This window comes from Eschscholzia californica, unplaced genomic scaffold, assembly GCF_041429995.1.
Source record: "Eschscholzia californica isolate CP2 unplaced genomic scaffold, dmEscCali1.0.p SCAF_3, whole genome shotgun sequence".
Taxonomy (NCBI): Eukaryota; Viridiplantae; Streptophyta; class Magnoliopsida; order Ranunculales; family Papaveraceae; genus Eschscholzia; species Eschscholzia californica.
This window is the reverse complement of record NW_028238420.1, coordinates 12040507-12053959: the sequence shown is the minus strand read 5'-3', so window position 1 is coordinate 12053959 and position 13453 is coordinate 12040507. Positions and strand designations below refer to the sequence as shown.

The following is a 13453-nucleotide window of genomic DNA, read 5'->3' as shown; positions in this document are numbered from 1 at the left end:
TTTCACCCGAAATTAAAACTTAGAAATTATAATGCATAAGCCCGGCAATTCAACAGAACAAACTAAAAGACTACAAAGTTCACAAAGATCTAAGACAAAAACTCATAGAAATTAAAAAGATGAAGAAACTCCAAATTTGATCTTGTCAGCACAGTTTGTCTAATGTTTTTCGTGACTATTAAATTCAAAACTTATCATCCACAAAAAATTGTTAACGCAAAACCCAAAAATTGTACGTCCCTGTGTACCTACACGTAGAAAAACTAATGACAACTATCTTTCTAGAACTGACTCTTATTACTCGCGTCAAACTTGGCTAATCAGTAATTTGTTTTTTTCTTATGCTGCGAAGATACCTATACAACCACAGTTAAGTTATTAATACTTGATTGTTGTCCTCTAACACTGAAATTATTTTTAATTTAGTCTATGTAATTATGTCGAGAAAGTGATATAGTAGCTTAATATTGCTTTCAACCATTCGTCATAATATTTAATGATATTACAAAATATCATTTGGTCCACCCTAGCTAAATACAAGGGCGGTTCGGGCAATTTGGTGGTCCAAAGGGAGTAATTAAAATGTGACCCCTACTAGTTGTTTACATGATTTTCATACCAACATATACCATTATCCATTTATAAGATCTTTTAGGGCTTAATGGAGGTGATATAGTGCTAATTTTGAAAGAAAATGCTCCAATAATCATTTCAAAAGTCACCTCATAATAAAACTTTTTAAGACATTCGAAACTTCTACTGGCCGTCTTTTTTGTTCTTTTACTCAAAAATAGTTACTCAAATATAGGTTACTAACATTGATTTCTTTTTTTCTTTTTGCAAAATTAAAAGTTGAGGTGCAATTCTTCCTACTTGTATGTCGTTGGTTTTAAAATACGATATTTCACAAAAAGATACGAAGTTAACGATAAGAACTCATAATTTTTCAATACTCGAAATGCTAGAGTTTTAAAGTTAACTTTTGAAACCACCAAATACGAATAAGAAATTTTTGAAGAATAGTTGTGTCATGTTTGCAAATTTGGTGGGCACATAGGAATTACTCAAGGGATCCATCAATATAAAATTGGGTATTTTTGGCATTCGTATGAATATCCATCTCATTCGATGTTTGACATCTACAGTGTGTGGTTGTGCTAAATAACATTAACATCATCTCTGTTAAGAGAAAAAGATGTTTGTCATCTATTGTCGCTCTAACACAGTAGAATTTTATATTAAGAAAGTTAGAGACTATTAATCACAATTTGCATCACTCGTCGGTTGGTCTTCGGAGGAAAATTACGGAACTAGGTCAAATACTCTTATTCCAGACTTCCCCAAGTATGCACCAAACTGCTATATATTCTAAAATGGATTTCTGAGCTTTTAGGTTTGTTGCATGCAATTTTGGCATACAACTAAATAATTATAAATATGTTAGTGCGCTTGTTGTTTAAGGTGTCATTATGTCTATATTAAGAACCGAAATGCTAGGCTGCCCAGTTTTTTGTCCAGCAAAAAACCCAGTCTACTCAGCATCCTAGCTGGCTTGTAGTTGATTTTGTTGACTAAGATCTGGCCGTTCAAGATATTGTTGACTAAGATTGAACGGCCAGGATTTAAAAAAAAACCCCAAAACCCCCCAAATAGACTCGAATGCATCTCTCTCGTCTCTCCATCACTCTCGTTTTCCTCTCAATCCCAACCAAATCGAAACCTCACTTATTTCTCTCACTTAAAAACTTAAAGCTTGCTCACCTCACTTATTTCTCTCTCTATTTTGTATTTTGTTACACAACCTTCCATGTATTGTTCTTGTTCTCAACTCAAAATCAAAATCAAAAACCCTAGATGGCAACTTCTGACTTTGAACTTGAGAATCAAAGGGAATTTCTGGTATTTGGAGGTGAATCACAAAACTATTTGAGAGTCAAGGAGAGGAAATCATAGACTGCTGCTATTGTTATAATGGTGTATTATTGGCATTTTAGTTATATCTGAATAGAAGTTATTTTGTTCCAGCATTTTAGTTTACATTGCTTTTTGCCTTGGTGGGAAGATGCAACAGTTGATTTTATGATGAGTGGTGGTTTTGAGGAAGAATTTGTTCCAGTTCTCAACATTTTGTATGGTAAGCTTCTTACTTAAGAATTGTTCATTTTCATTTAAAGCTACTTATCTTGTCATCACCACCATTAGCACCATCTTCTTAGTAAAAATGCATAGGCATCTCCCTTTTGATATCTTGACCAAGGTTTTCTCTTTTCTCACACCAGGCTCTTTAGTTTTTGTTTCATTAGTTTGTAAGCAATGGCATAGTTGGTACTTTCCTTCTGTCGAGTTTATTTCACTTTCAGTGCCTATTGCTACAATTGGAAGTCTACTTCTTTCTAGGTATTGTGTTACTTCACCATTTCGTTTCGATCTTTGATGAACAGATAAAGCAGGAAACACTCATCATCTGGGGCGAGGACGACCAGATTATCAACAACACACTTGCCACGGTCAGTTCATGTCGTTATCCGAATTTTACAAATCTTATATTACACAATTTGAACAGATCTTCAAAGATAATCCGAAGCGGAATCATATTGCAGCTGATGTGTGAATGTCAGATCAGTCCTAATATAGTTGTTTATTGTTGGTTTCATACATCTTGAAAGTCGTAATTAGCGTAAAATGAACATGCGGTTGAATGTGACTAACATGACATTTTTTATTAAAATGCAGAGACTAAATTCTGAACTTCCAAACTCAATTCTGCATCAAATTCCAAATTGTGGACATCTTCCTCATGTGGAGACGCAAGACATTGCTGCCAAATTGATAATCGACTTTGTTCGAAGTGATCAAAGGCTTAGACATTACTTTACTGCTGCTTCTACTACGTACTGCTGTTCCAGCATTTTGTTTATCAAGGAGAGGAAATCATTATTGTACTACTTCACTTGTTTTATTGGCATTACTGTTTCTATTACTTCTACTACTTAACTACTTCCACTACTACTTCATTGCTTCTATTACTTCTACTACTTAACTGCTTCTTCTACTACTCCACTGCTTCTATTACTTCTACTACTTAACTGCTGCAAAGAAATGTATGTGATAAAGAGACTATAATAACAACAATCTCTTAGAAAAAATGACTATAATATAAGAACGATGATCTATATGATAAAGAGTACAACAAAGAAATGTATTAGATAACACCAAAAAAATTTGTTCTAATACAACATAAAACCTTGTTCTAACACAACATAATTGAAGATATAAAACACTTCTTCTATCAATCTTGTCGAATTTTCCGGAGCCGTAGATTGGGAGCTCTCCGAACGAACCGATTTGGCCCATATGAAGTCATTTGGATGTTCTTTACCTACTGGACACTTGTAGTACTTTCGCCCTGGATTTCTCATTGTTCTAGACGTCTTAATTTCCATGTCGCCAGCTCCACAAAAGCAGGGTATCTGCGGATAAGATCTTCTCTCCATAAACTACAAAAGTATAACATAATAGAGATTTATAAGTATAACAAAATCGAAACCACATCTATAATCAAACAAACCAACTCTGGCCGTTACAAATACTCTGTATTTCTGTGGTGTCTTCTTCTTCTGACTAAATCTTAATGGACAGTGAAAACAAATCGAAACCACATCTATAATCAAACAAACCAACTCTTCTTCATCCATAATTGAACGGAAAAAACCGATGAAAACAAATCGAAGGAGAAACCTCTGAAATCCTAATATTCTTTCATCAATAATAAAATCGAATCAAATCCAGGTCAACCAGAAATTGTTATGTTCATTCACACAAGCCTAAATCTAATTGAAAAAGAAGAGACAATAAAAACCTAGTAAGATGCACCAACACCATTAAACACCTATGAAGAACTCAAACGTTCGTTTGATTCTCCTTCTAAACCATCATCTGATCATAAACTTTTAAAGATTGTGAGAATTAAAGATCAATTGTGCGTGGACGAGGAAGAAGAAGAACGACCAGAAATAACCAGATCACGAATCCTAACCCTTCTGCAATGGTACCTCTAGGTTTCTTTGGTTTGTTATGCTTAGGTTTCTTGTCTTTCAGTTGTTTCTTTTTCGCACAACCTTAAGCATCGCCATCGTATTCATCATCATCAGCATGGAGTTTCGATTTGATCACAGAATCTATCTAGGATTCAACAACTTTCTTCGTATCTAAACACAACATTGCGGAGGATCGACTTCTAGTTCAACCGATCATCGGATTTTTGAGTTAGATGTTTCCTGCATGATTTTTAGAGAAACAGAGACATTTATTAGACCTTAAATAGTTAGTGTGATGAAGATAATAAGAGGAAGATGAAGAACCCAAAATTTCTGGGTTTCTTAAGAGAGAGAAAGAAAATTTTAGTGGATATAGATATATGATGGAAATGAAAAAAATTAGAAAACTATCTGATTGTTAATTAGTGATATTATTTAACATATGAATGATAAATACACATAATAAGTTTGTCACTTTAGTGATTTCAAAAAATAACTTGTTTTGTGTTTATTAATTATGTATAATATTTTGACTCATTCAGTAATCAATATAGGATACTACTCTGCAGACCCATTTAAGAGTGGTCTAGAACAGTTAGGTCCTCCCATTCATCATTTGCTACGCATCTTATAGAGATACTGTAGATATCTTATTGCAATAAAAGTTTACATAGTGGTTACTTAGTGTACTGTTTTTGCCCTCTTTGTAAGGTACCAAGATGCAGTATCACATTTTTAAAAGGAAACGATAGTCAGAAAGAAATTAAAAAATGGTAAAAGAAACTGACCACGATAATATTAGAGATTCGAGTAAGAACAAGACGAAGAGTACGTATTGAATGCAAAAATAATCCCGCAAACATAACCTTACGCTCGACGTGCAAGTATACATTAATAAGACAACAACTGTTTGGCCAGTTAGTTGTGCATCCACTCCGAAAATTCGAAGCCCGAACGTAACAGGTTCGATTCGCGATGGAGATGGTGGAATCCGTCATTTATTGACGTGTGTTACAAGTTATAAGTAACCTGAAAATAGGGATGGGCTTTCATGTTTCTAGGATGGCTTTTACGACTCAAGATGTCTTTAACGATGGTAGTAGTCTGACTTGTACAATTAATGTATTTATTCATGATGTATCCATATATTGTATTGAATGGAATGATTCTTAGAATCCATATGAAAAAAGAAAGATTGAATAAGAACGAAACCAATATTTAAAATCAACGTGGACAAAACTTGACTTATTTCTCTCCGTAGTATTTATAATGACACAACAGGGGTTGGCACTAGAGCCACAAAAATATGAAAGGTATTTACAAGCATAGAAAGTGATAAGATAAAACCAATGGGAATTTTTTGTCCCTTTTTTTTCTTAGAAATAGACTACGTTCTACAAATTTTTTGTCCCTTTTTTTTCTTAGAAATAGACTACGTTCTACATTACACGGCATAGATGCATCATGAAATGTGATAAACACGATAACTACCGAAGTTAAACTATAAATGAAAGAGGCCTAAAATCCAACAACATAATAAAGAGCCTAAAACCCAACAACATAATAAAGAGCCTAAAACCCAACAAATTTACTAGTTATACCATTTTAATAACCTAAGTACAATCATGAATTCCACATCCGGTGAAAATCGAACGTAAGTCCTCCAATAGGATTTATGTCAACACTTTTAACCACTTGGACAACTAAGTGTTAACCCATTTTCTTCCTTTCAATCTATGGTAGGGAAGGTAGTCGTTCCTCTGAGCACCTTCGTCTACTTAATACGTCAATACTTACACTTAAGTTTTCTTTGAACCACTAAAATTCCAACGCCGCCACTGTGATCGAGGAAGAAATAAATTTTTTTTTTTTTTTTTTTGAAGTATGGGGTAGAGGAGAATACACAACCGATTGATGATAAACACATGCTCCTATGAGGGCAAAGGGGTTGCCTAACTACCACAGGTCCACTACCAAAATTATGGAGAAACAAAGATATTTAATTCTTTCTATTACCCTTTTACCCCTACTATCACTATATAATGACCCTAAGATTCTTACACTCTAAATTCAAACCCACAGTGAGTTTGTGTGTCTGAGAGAGAGATAAGCAATGGGGGTTTACAGATTCTGGTTGGTCCAGTTTCTTGTTTTAGGGTTATTAGTTTCGTCCGGTGTAAGCCGAGGTGTAAGTACTAAATATCCGGAACAAGAATCAGACCTAGTCACCAGTTTGCCAGGACAACCGGAAGTAAAGTTCCGACATTACGCCGGTTACGTCAAAATCCGGCCGGCAGATGAAAAAGCTTTATTTTACTGGTTCTTTGAAGCTGAAGAAAATCCTTCTGAAAAACCTTTAGTCCTTTGGCTCAATGGAGGTCAGTCTCTCTCTCTGTCTCCTATATATATATATATATATATATATCTTTCTTCTAGGTCATTCTTAATTCAGCCATGAAATGATTTACCATAACTGAGAATGAAAGAAGAAGATAGGATAATCTTTTTTTCTTGTTTTTCCGTTCGAGAAAGAAAAAGAAGGAACAGAGTATGAATGATTATCGTCACCTGCAATTTAAGTGGTGGACCCACCTGTTCCCGATGATGATTTGTCGTTATAACTTGTCTTTTTTTATCCGGATGGGTATATTTGTCGTTATTCTAGAAAGTTGCCATCACTTTTAACCCTAACGGTAACTCATCAGATAAAGATTTAGATTCTGAATAATCAGATGTAATACCATGGATCTAATCAAATACCATAGCATCTCAACAAAAATAAAAAATCGATTTCATCAAAAAAAAAAAAAAATCAATTACCCTAGCGAGAAAAATGGGGTTTTTTTTTTTTACCGAGCTCTTCATTTTTGGGTGCTCCCACGGATTAGACATGTCCGAGAACTAGTGTTGTTTAGCGGGTTGGGTTGGTCAGGTTTGGAGTTGAACCGGGTTAAAATAGAGTCGACACTAGCCTGAACCCTAGTGTGGATTTGGACCGGGTCTGCTAAATCTTGGTCGGGATGGGTCAGGTCAGCCCGTCAAACTATACACTAATTAAAAAAAATGAATTAAAAAATATAAATTAAGAACTTAACCAAAAGTCATAAAAGATTACAACCATAAACAATTATAAAAGATATCAAACTTACCCAAAAATAAATTTTAACCTTGTGCAAAAAAATTATGAGGTATAAATTATCAACTTACCTAAAAATTTATAGGATATAAATTACAATCTCGAGGGCACTCGGACTGGGAATAATCTGCACGAGTGGTACAAGGTAGTTGCACATTTTAGAAAAGAAATTAATAATGTCTCTTTTATGTCTTTGGGAGTTTTATTTTCGAAGTTTGGTTCTCAAGATTATTTAATTCGTCTTTCAATCTTCTTAACTAGTAATTTTATTAAGGAAGTAACTTTTGTTTATCTGTTTTTCTAAATATTTTTCTAATTTTCAATGGAAGAAAGAAAAAAGAAAAAAAGAAGAAATTTGAGAGACGAGAAACAACATGAAAAGAAAATGACAAGAGTAAAGTTGTAAAAGAATAATAAAAATTACTTCAGTCTAATGAAATATTGTTTTTTTTTAAACCAAGCGAAACCATATTTCATTCATAAGTAATTCAATCACAAGTTACATAGATGATAATTTTTATTTCTTTGAGAACTGCATGAGAGTTAAATACGATAAGTTCATATAACTTTCGAATGTAAAGTGTCTCATGAAGGGAAAGAAATTGACCAGACACAGACTCAAACAAAAGACCCTAAAGATCGACAAAAGATTCCGAAGATCGAGAATGAAAAGACCCTAAAGGTCGACAAAAAATATAGAATTAATACTAAAATTGCTCCAACCGAGAGAACCACCGCCGCGGATGAATGTAAACCGCAAGGCCAACCACTACCATCACTGCTGAACTAGTCTTTGAGTCCTTCTGTTTAGGCTTGTCACTTGATAGATCCAAAGATTCAAGAAGCTTCAATCAGCCAAATGTTGTTGTTTCAATTCCTGTTGAACCCTAGAAATCCCAAATCTCTCTTCTTATCTTCCTCTCTCACTCCATTAATCTGTTACTAAATATTTCGAATCCTATAAATTGAAAGAATAAATGTGTGGTGAGTCCAGAAAACAATCCCTAGAAACTCAATCTCAGAAGGAAAACAACCCTAGAAACTATTTATTGATGGAGAACAAACTACAAAAGGAAACATTAAAGGGTTCCGGCGAAGGGAGGACCCTTCGCCAGAGGAAAGAGACGTAGATCTGAGTACGGTTTTAAGAGAGAGAGAGAGAGACAGTTATTTTTTCATTACAGTGGAAGAGGATATTGTTTATTCTATGAAATATTGTTGAAGGTGGGTAAAAACTAAAAAGGCTTGGTGGACAATCTGAAGAACCAAAATTGCGAGTTGGTCACACCTGAAACCTAACGAAAATTAGTCTTTTTTTTCACTTCATTAAAGTGACTAGGCACTAAAGATTAGTCTCTAAATAACTATTTTAAAATTTTGGCTTCTAACTTGAAGATAAAGGAGTTAGTAGAGATAAATATAAGAGATAAAATCATAAATAAAGAAGAAAAAACAAATGAGAGTAGCTTCGGAGAATGTAAGTTTGACTAAGGAGTCAATATATAGAAAAATACAAAAAGAGGTCATCTCAGCACTTATCCTAACTTAAGGGGTCATACTAAAAGCTGGACATACTTTAAGGGACCAATCAGGAAAAAAAACTCAAACAATCATTATTTGGTTCGAGAAAAAATATATTCTTAATTTTGTTATGCAGTACCGAAGTATCATGCCACTGTATTGAGTGCATCTAATGTCATAATCTGATCTTTTTTTTTTTTTTGTTAAGAGTCATAATCTGATCTAGTTCAACAAAAAAAAAACATAAAATCTTTCCACAAAATAAAATTATCAACGTAATAAAAACATGACAAACATTTGTATCATACCCACCTATTTAGTGTAGAGTGTACCATATAAGATCTTGTTATATCGTATATACATATATCTCTCAACAATATATATATATATATATATATATAATGTACATTTTGAAAACAGTAATTTGAACTCTGATTCTAGTAGAGACACATACATGTTCACACTCAGCTAACTGTTGGAATTAGAGCCAATTTGGGTTTGGTCCGACTCTCAAACTCAGAAATGAGACTCGCCATTGCATTCGTCTTGTGCAGCTCTTCAGTTTAAAGGCAAGAAACACTCAAATCCCATTCCGGTGAATGAGATATTGAAGTTTGAAATTTTGGCGATGTTGGTTAAGTTAGGGACTTAAAACAACAAAAAGAACAATTCAGTTTGAGGGTCATTTGGGCAGAGCGAGAATGTCCAGATTTGAGGGTCATTTGTGGTGTCTGATTTGTGTGGATGGCTGGTTTGCATTGCTTTAGGGTTCAGTCAATTCGAATCATACGATGACGAGTCAAGTTATAATAAGAAAAACAAACACCTCCATAAATGGTTTTAGGAATGCGAAAATGTTATTGAAAAAAATATAAATGCAGGGCCGGGGTGTTCGTCTATAGCATATGGTGCTGCACAAGAATTGGGTCCATTTCTCCTCCGCACCAATGGCTCTCAGCTTACTCTCAATAACTTCTCTTGGAACAAAGGTAAATTAGTAACTTTACTGCCTTGTTTCATTTTCAAAAAATATCGTCGACAGAAGGGTCAGTACCTCCGCCTGTGAAGCCTAACAGGTTTCAATTCCGTCTCCAAGTCCTAACCACTCGGACTTGTCTACTACTCCATGAACTTGTGTCGGCAAAGCAACTATATTCTATAAATATGTTTACAAATCCCACTTTTACTTATATGGTTACTTGTACTTCAATAGAAATAAAATTATCATCAAACAACGGAAACTGGGCTATTTTTATCGTTTATCTTTTTCCCGTTCTTTACAGCTGCAAATCTTTTATTCTTGGAGGCTCCTGTGGGTGTTGGTTTCTCATACACAAACAGAACAAGCGACATAAAAGCTCTTGGTGATCGAATTACAGCTGACGATTCTCATGCTTTTTTGATCCAATGGTTTAAAAGGTTTCCCAACTTCAAATCTAATAGTTTCTACATTACTGGAGAAAGTTATGCAGGTAACTCTTTTATTATTATTTGGGAAAATAAATGCACATAGGTGTGATGTTATTGGCCCAAATTTTGGAGTTGACCACAGTCCGAATGGTGATGTTGGCGGTTCCAATTGGTCAGCCCATGTGGAGGGATAAATGGGCTGACCAGTTAGAGCCGGCAACATCACCATCCGGCTGTGGTCGGCTCCAAAAGTCGGGCGAAATGGTATTTAAGAATAGACTGCCTAGTTAGTTATTCTAGTATCTCTTATCAAATTCTTGTAACACATTCTGTTTTACTAATTGCCATACTTTTAGGTCATTATGTACCCCAGCTTTCAGAGCTTGTTTATGAAAGAAATAAGGCAAACAGCAAGGACTCATATATTAACTTCAAGGGTTTCATGGTAAATGCAGATAGAATTTCATTTTACTATTCATAAATTTAAGTTATGATATATAGAGTCAAATGCTAATGTCAATCTCAATTTGAATAATCTGTTAAACAATTCTTTTAGATCGGTAATGCTGTGATTAACGATGCGACCGATGAACTCGGGTTCATAGAGTACGCATGGAGCCATGCGATTATCTCAGACCAACTTTACCACAGTATACTGAAGGAATGTGATTTCAAGAATGGAAATGAAACAGATTTGTGCACCCCAGCACTTCGAAGCTTCTATCAAGCGTATTCCGATATTGATATTTACGGCATTTATTCTCCTACTTGTATTCGCTCCATTGAGACTAATCGTCAACGATCGTCTCAAAATTTCTTAGCCGCTCCTCGAGTTTTCACCAGACATGTAAGTACCAAAACATTCTAACGTAGAGACCGCTAATTTCATGTGGGTCTGTGGTAGGATTTGACTTGTAGTCTCTTATAGCATTATTCATTTATTTCAGGACTTGTGGCATGAACTACCATCAGGATATGACCCGTGTACCGAGGATTATGTTGAGCAATATTTCAACAGAGAAGATGTTCAGAAGTCCTTACATGCTAATCTCACCCACCTTAACTATCCATACACTCCTTGCAGGTAATTACTTCATTCCACCTTTCCATTTTTCACTTGAGTTACGCCTTGTCGTTGAGTAATATGCATTATTCAGACGAATCAGATTCAGACAATGAGCGATAAAAAAAAACACATATAACTCCCCCTTGAAAGACAGGCTGGTGAAACACAATGCCAAAAAGGGACGCAACAACTGTCTTTTTATTCCCCTTCATACAAAAATTTGAATTTGATTTGTCAATTTCGATGATATTGTTATAAATGTGAATATGCATGCAGCAACGTTATCGAGAAATGGAATGATAGCGTAGACACAGTGCTTCCTATCATCCAAAAGCTCCTTAAGGCTGGTTTGCGCATCTGGATCTACAGGTAACGTTAAATTGCACCTCTTTTATTGATCGGAGATGCAAGTTTCACAAAAAAGTTTGACAACTTTTTGCTGAAATGACGTGGCAAGATTCTTTTTAAAGTTTGACTGAATGTGGACCGTTCTCTTTATGAGTCGTTCATGTTTTAACCGTCAGGATTTAGTCAATCAAAAGAGACTTGTCACATCATTTTGGCAAAATCTCCCCTTATCTAAAACTAGTCTAATGGCTCATCCCGAATGGTATCGAACGGGCTACTTGATATATATGTCTTCTTCCTATCATTATTTACATTTATAAAAAGGCCAATGCTAGGGTCACAAAGGGTTTCACTCTGTACTACTTTTCGAGGGAATGGAGGAAATGAAAACGAAAAGTCTTTTACCTCAAGTCAAAATCTTTCGTGTCCATAATACCAACCTTACAAAAATACCCCTTTCTAGTTTTTTTTTGTTGCAATACCCCTTTCTAGTTAATCTGCGAAAAAATGAAAACAAAAGTCTATTTGGGCCGAGATGTAGTCCGATTTGCTGACGTGGCATCTTGCCTCAGCAAATTGGATTACTTGGCAGACTGCTTCTAAAACACTTTTTTTTTTGTTGAAAGCTTCTAAAACATTCTGAAGTAAGAGTTGTATATACAGCTTTAACAAAAAAAAAAAAAAGAGTTGTATATACAGATAGGGCCAAGACACAATAGTGCCCTACAGATTTAGGGCAGAAACATGATAGGCACAAGGCACTCCACTTGACAAGGTGGGGTGCATAATATTCTTCCCCATCTGTTCATAGCATTGATTATATTATTGAAAACTCCACTATTTTGATAGTCAATACATTTGGATTCAAACCATATCAGTGCAAGTGGAGCACTGGAGTGGTTGAATCAGGGACCCCTTTCATTTTGGGTGCCCTACATCAAATCAAAATTAGTGAATTTATGTTTCCCTTTGAATCTTTGATGTTAAAACATGCTAATACCCAAGCGTCTGATAATTGTTTATTGATAAAATCAGTGGAGACACGGATGGGAGAGTCCCCGTGACAGGGACAAGGTATAGTGTGAACGCGATGGGTCTTAGTGTGAAGGAAGGATGGAGGGCGTGGTTCCACAAGAAGCAAGTGGCTGGGTGGGTGGTGACGTATGAAGGTGGGCTCACGCTTGCGACCGTGAGGGGTGCGGGTCACCAGGTCCCCGTATTCGCACCTCAACAGTCTCTTTCTCTCTTTTCTCATTTTCTATCCGACTCTACCTTGCCCCCATCTCGCTTCTAACAATAATTAATAATTGGACCTTTGCACTTTCTCTAGTTTTGAGTTTGGGCTCCAAGTTTGTCCAATTCTTAGTTTGAGCTTTCATTTTGTATTTTAAATGAGATACCACTCATTTTCAAAAATTACCCATTGTTACTTACTTTATAGTAAAGATAAAGGGCTATATTTGTTACATTTTTTTTCTCCGGTTACATTCATTCTACATCCTTCTTCATCTTCTTAGCTTTTTAGCAAGACAACGGAAGAAAAAGATGAGAAGGAGAGAGAGAGAGTGTGTGCCATACGAGAAAATAATAAGCAAAACCAACAAGGATATCCTATTCAAATACAATAATAATTTGGCCGAATAGAGAAAAAATATGCACAAGCATTTAGGTTAAGGAGTATACCATAGCTCAAGTGTCAGCGATCATATTGTGTTATGTGTTTGTTTAGTTATTTCATATATATCTTTAGGGTTAATTCCGTTTTGGCCCCCGATTTGTGACCAACTCGCCGTTTGGGCCCCAATAAGTGTCCGATAGTTCGTTTTGGCTCCAAGGGCCAAATTTTTGATGAAATTATCCTCGGGGCCAAAATAGAATTTTTTCTGAAAAAAGGTTAAAAAAAAAAACACATCACACCTTTCTTTATCATCCACT

At 35.2% G+C, this 13453-nt stretch overlaps 1 protein-coding gene and 2 long non-coding RNA genes across 3 annotated transcripts; 2 read left to right on the top strand and 1 right to left on the bottom strand.

Moving 5' to 3' along the window:
• Window positions 1-1930: 1930 nt before the first annotated feature.
• On the top strand, window positions 1931-3025 carry LOC147548456 (uncharacterized). Its single transcript, XR_015237891.1, has 3 exons — window positions 1931-2134; window positions 2442-2507; window positions 2734-3025. It is a non-coding gene; the product is annotated as an uncharacterized LOC147548456 (long non-coding RNA).
• Window positions 3026-3136: 111 nt separating this feature from the next.
• Window positions 3137-4587, bottom strand: LOC147548455 (uncharacterized). The gene is made up of 2 exons (XR_015237892.1): window positions 4053-4587; window positions 3137-3497 (listed from the first exon to the last, which is right to left on the bottom strand). It is a non-coding gene; the product is annotated as an uncharacterized LOC147548455 (long non-coding RNA).
• Window positions 4588-5734: 1147 nt separating this feature from the next.
• On the top strand, window positions 5735-12986 carry LOC147548454 (serine carboxypeptidase-like 35). The gene is made up of 8 exons (XM_086666655.1): window positions 5735-6415; window positions 9576-9683; window positions 9978-10166; window positions 10461-10549; window positions 10661-10951; window positions 11052-11188; window positions 11447-11539; window positions 12554-12986. Exons 1-8 carry the CDS (start codon window positions 6151-6153, stop codon window positions 12810-12812), a joined length of 1431 nt encoding a protein of 476 aa, XP_086522781.1. The 5' UTR covers window positions 5735-6150; the 3' UTR covers window positions 12813-12986.
• Window positions 12987-13453: the final 467 nt, after the last annotated feature.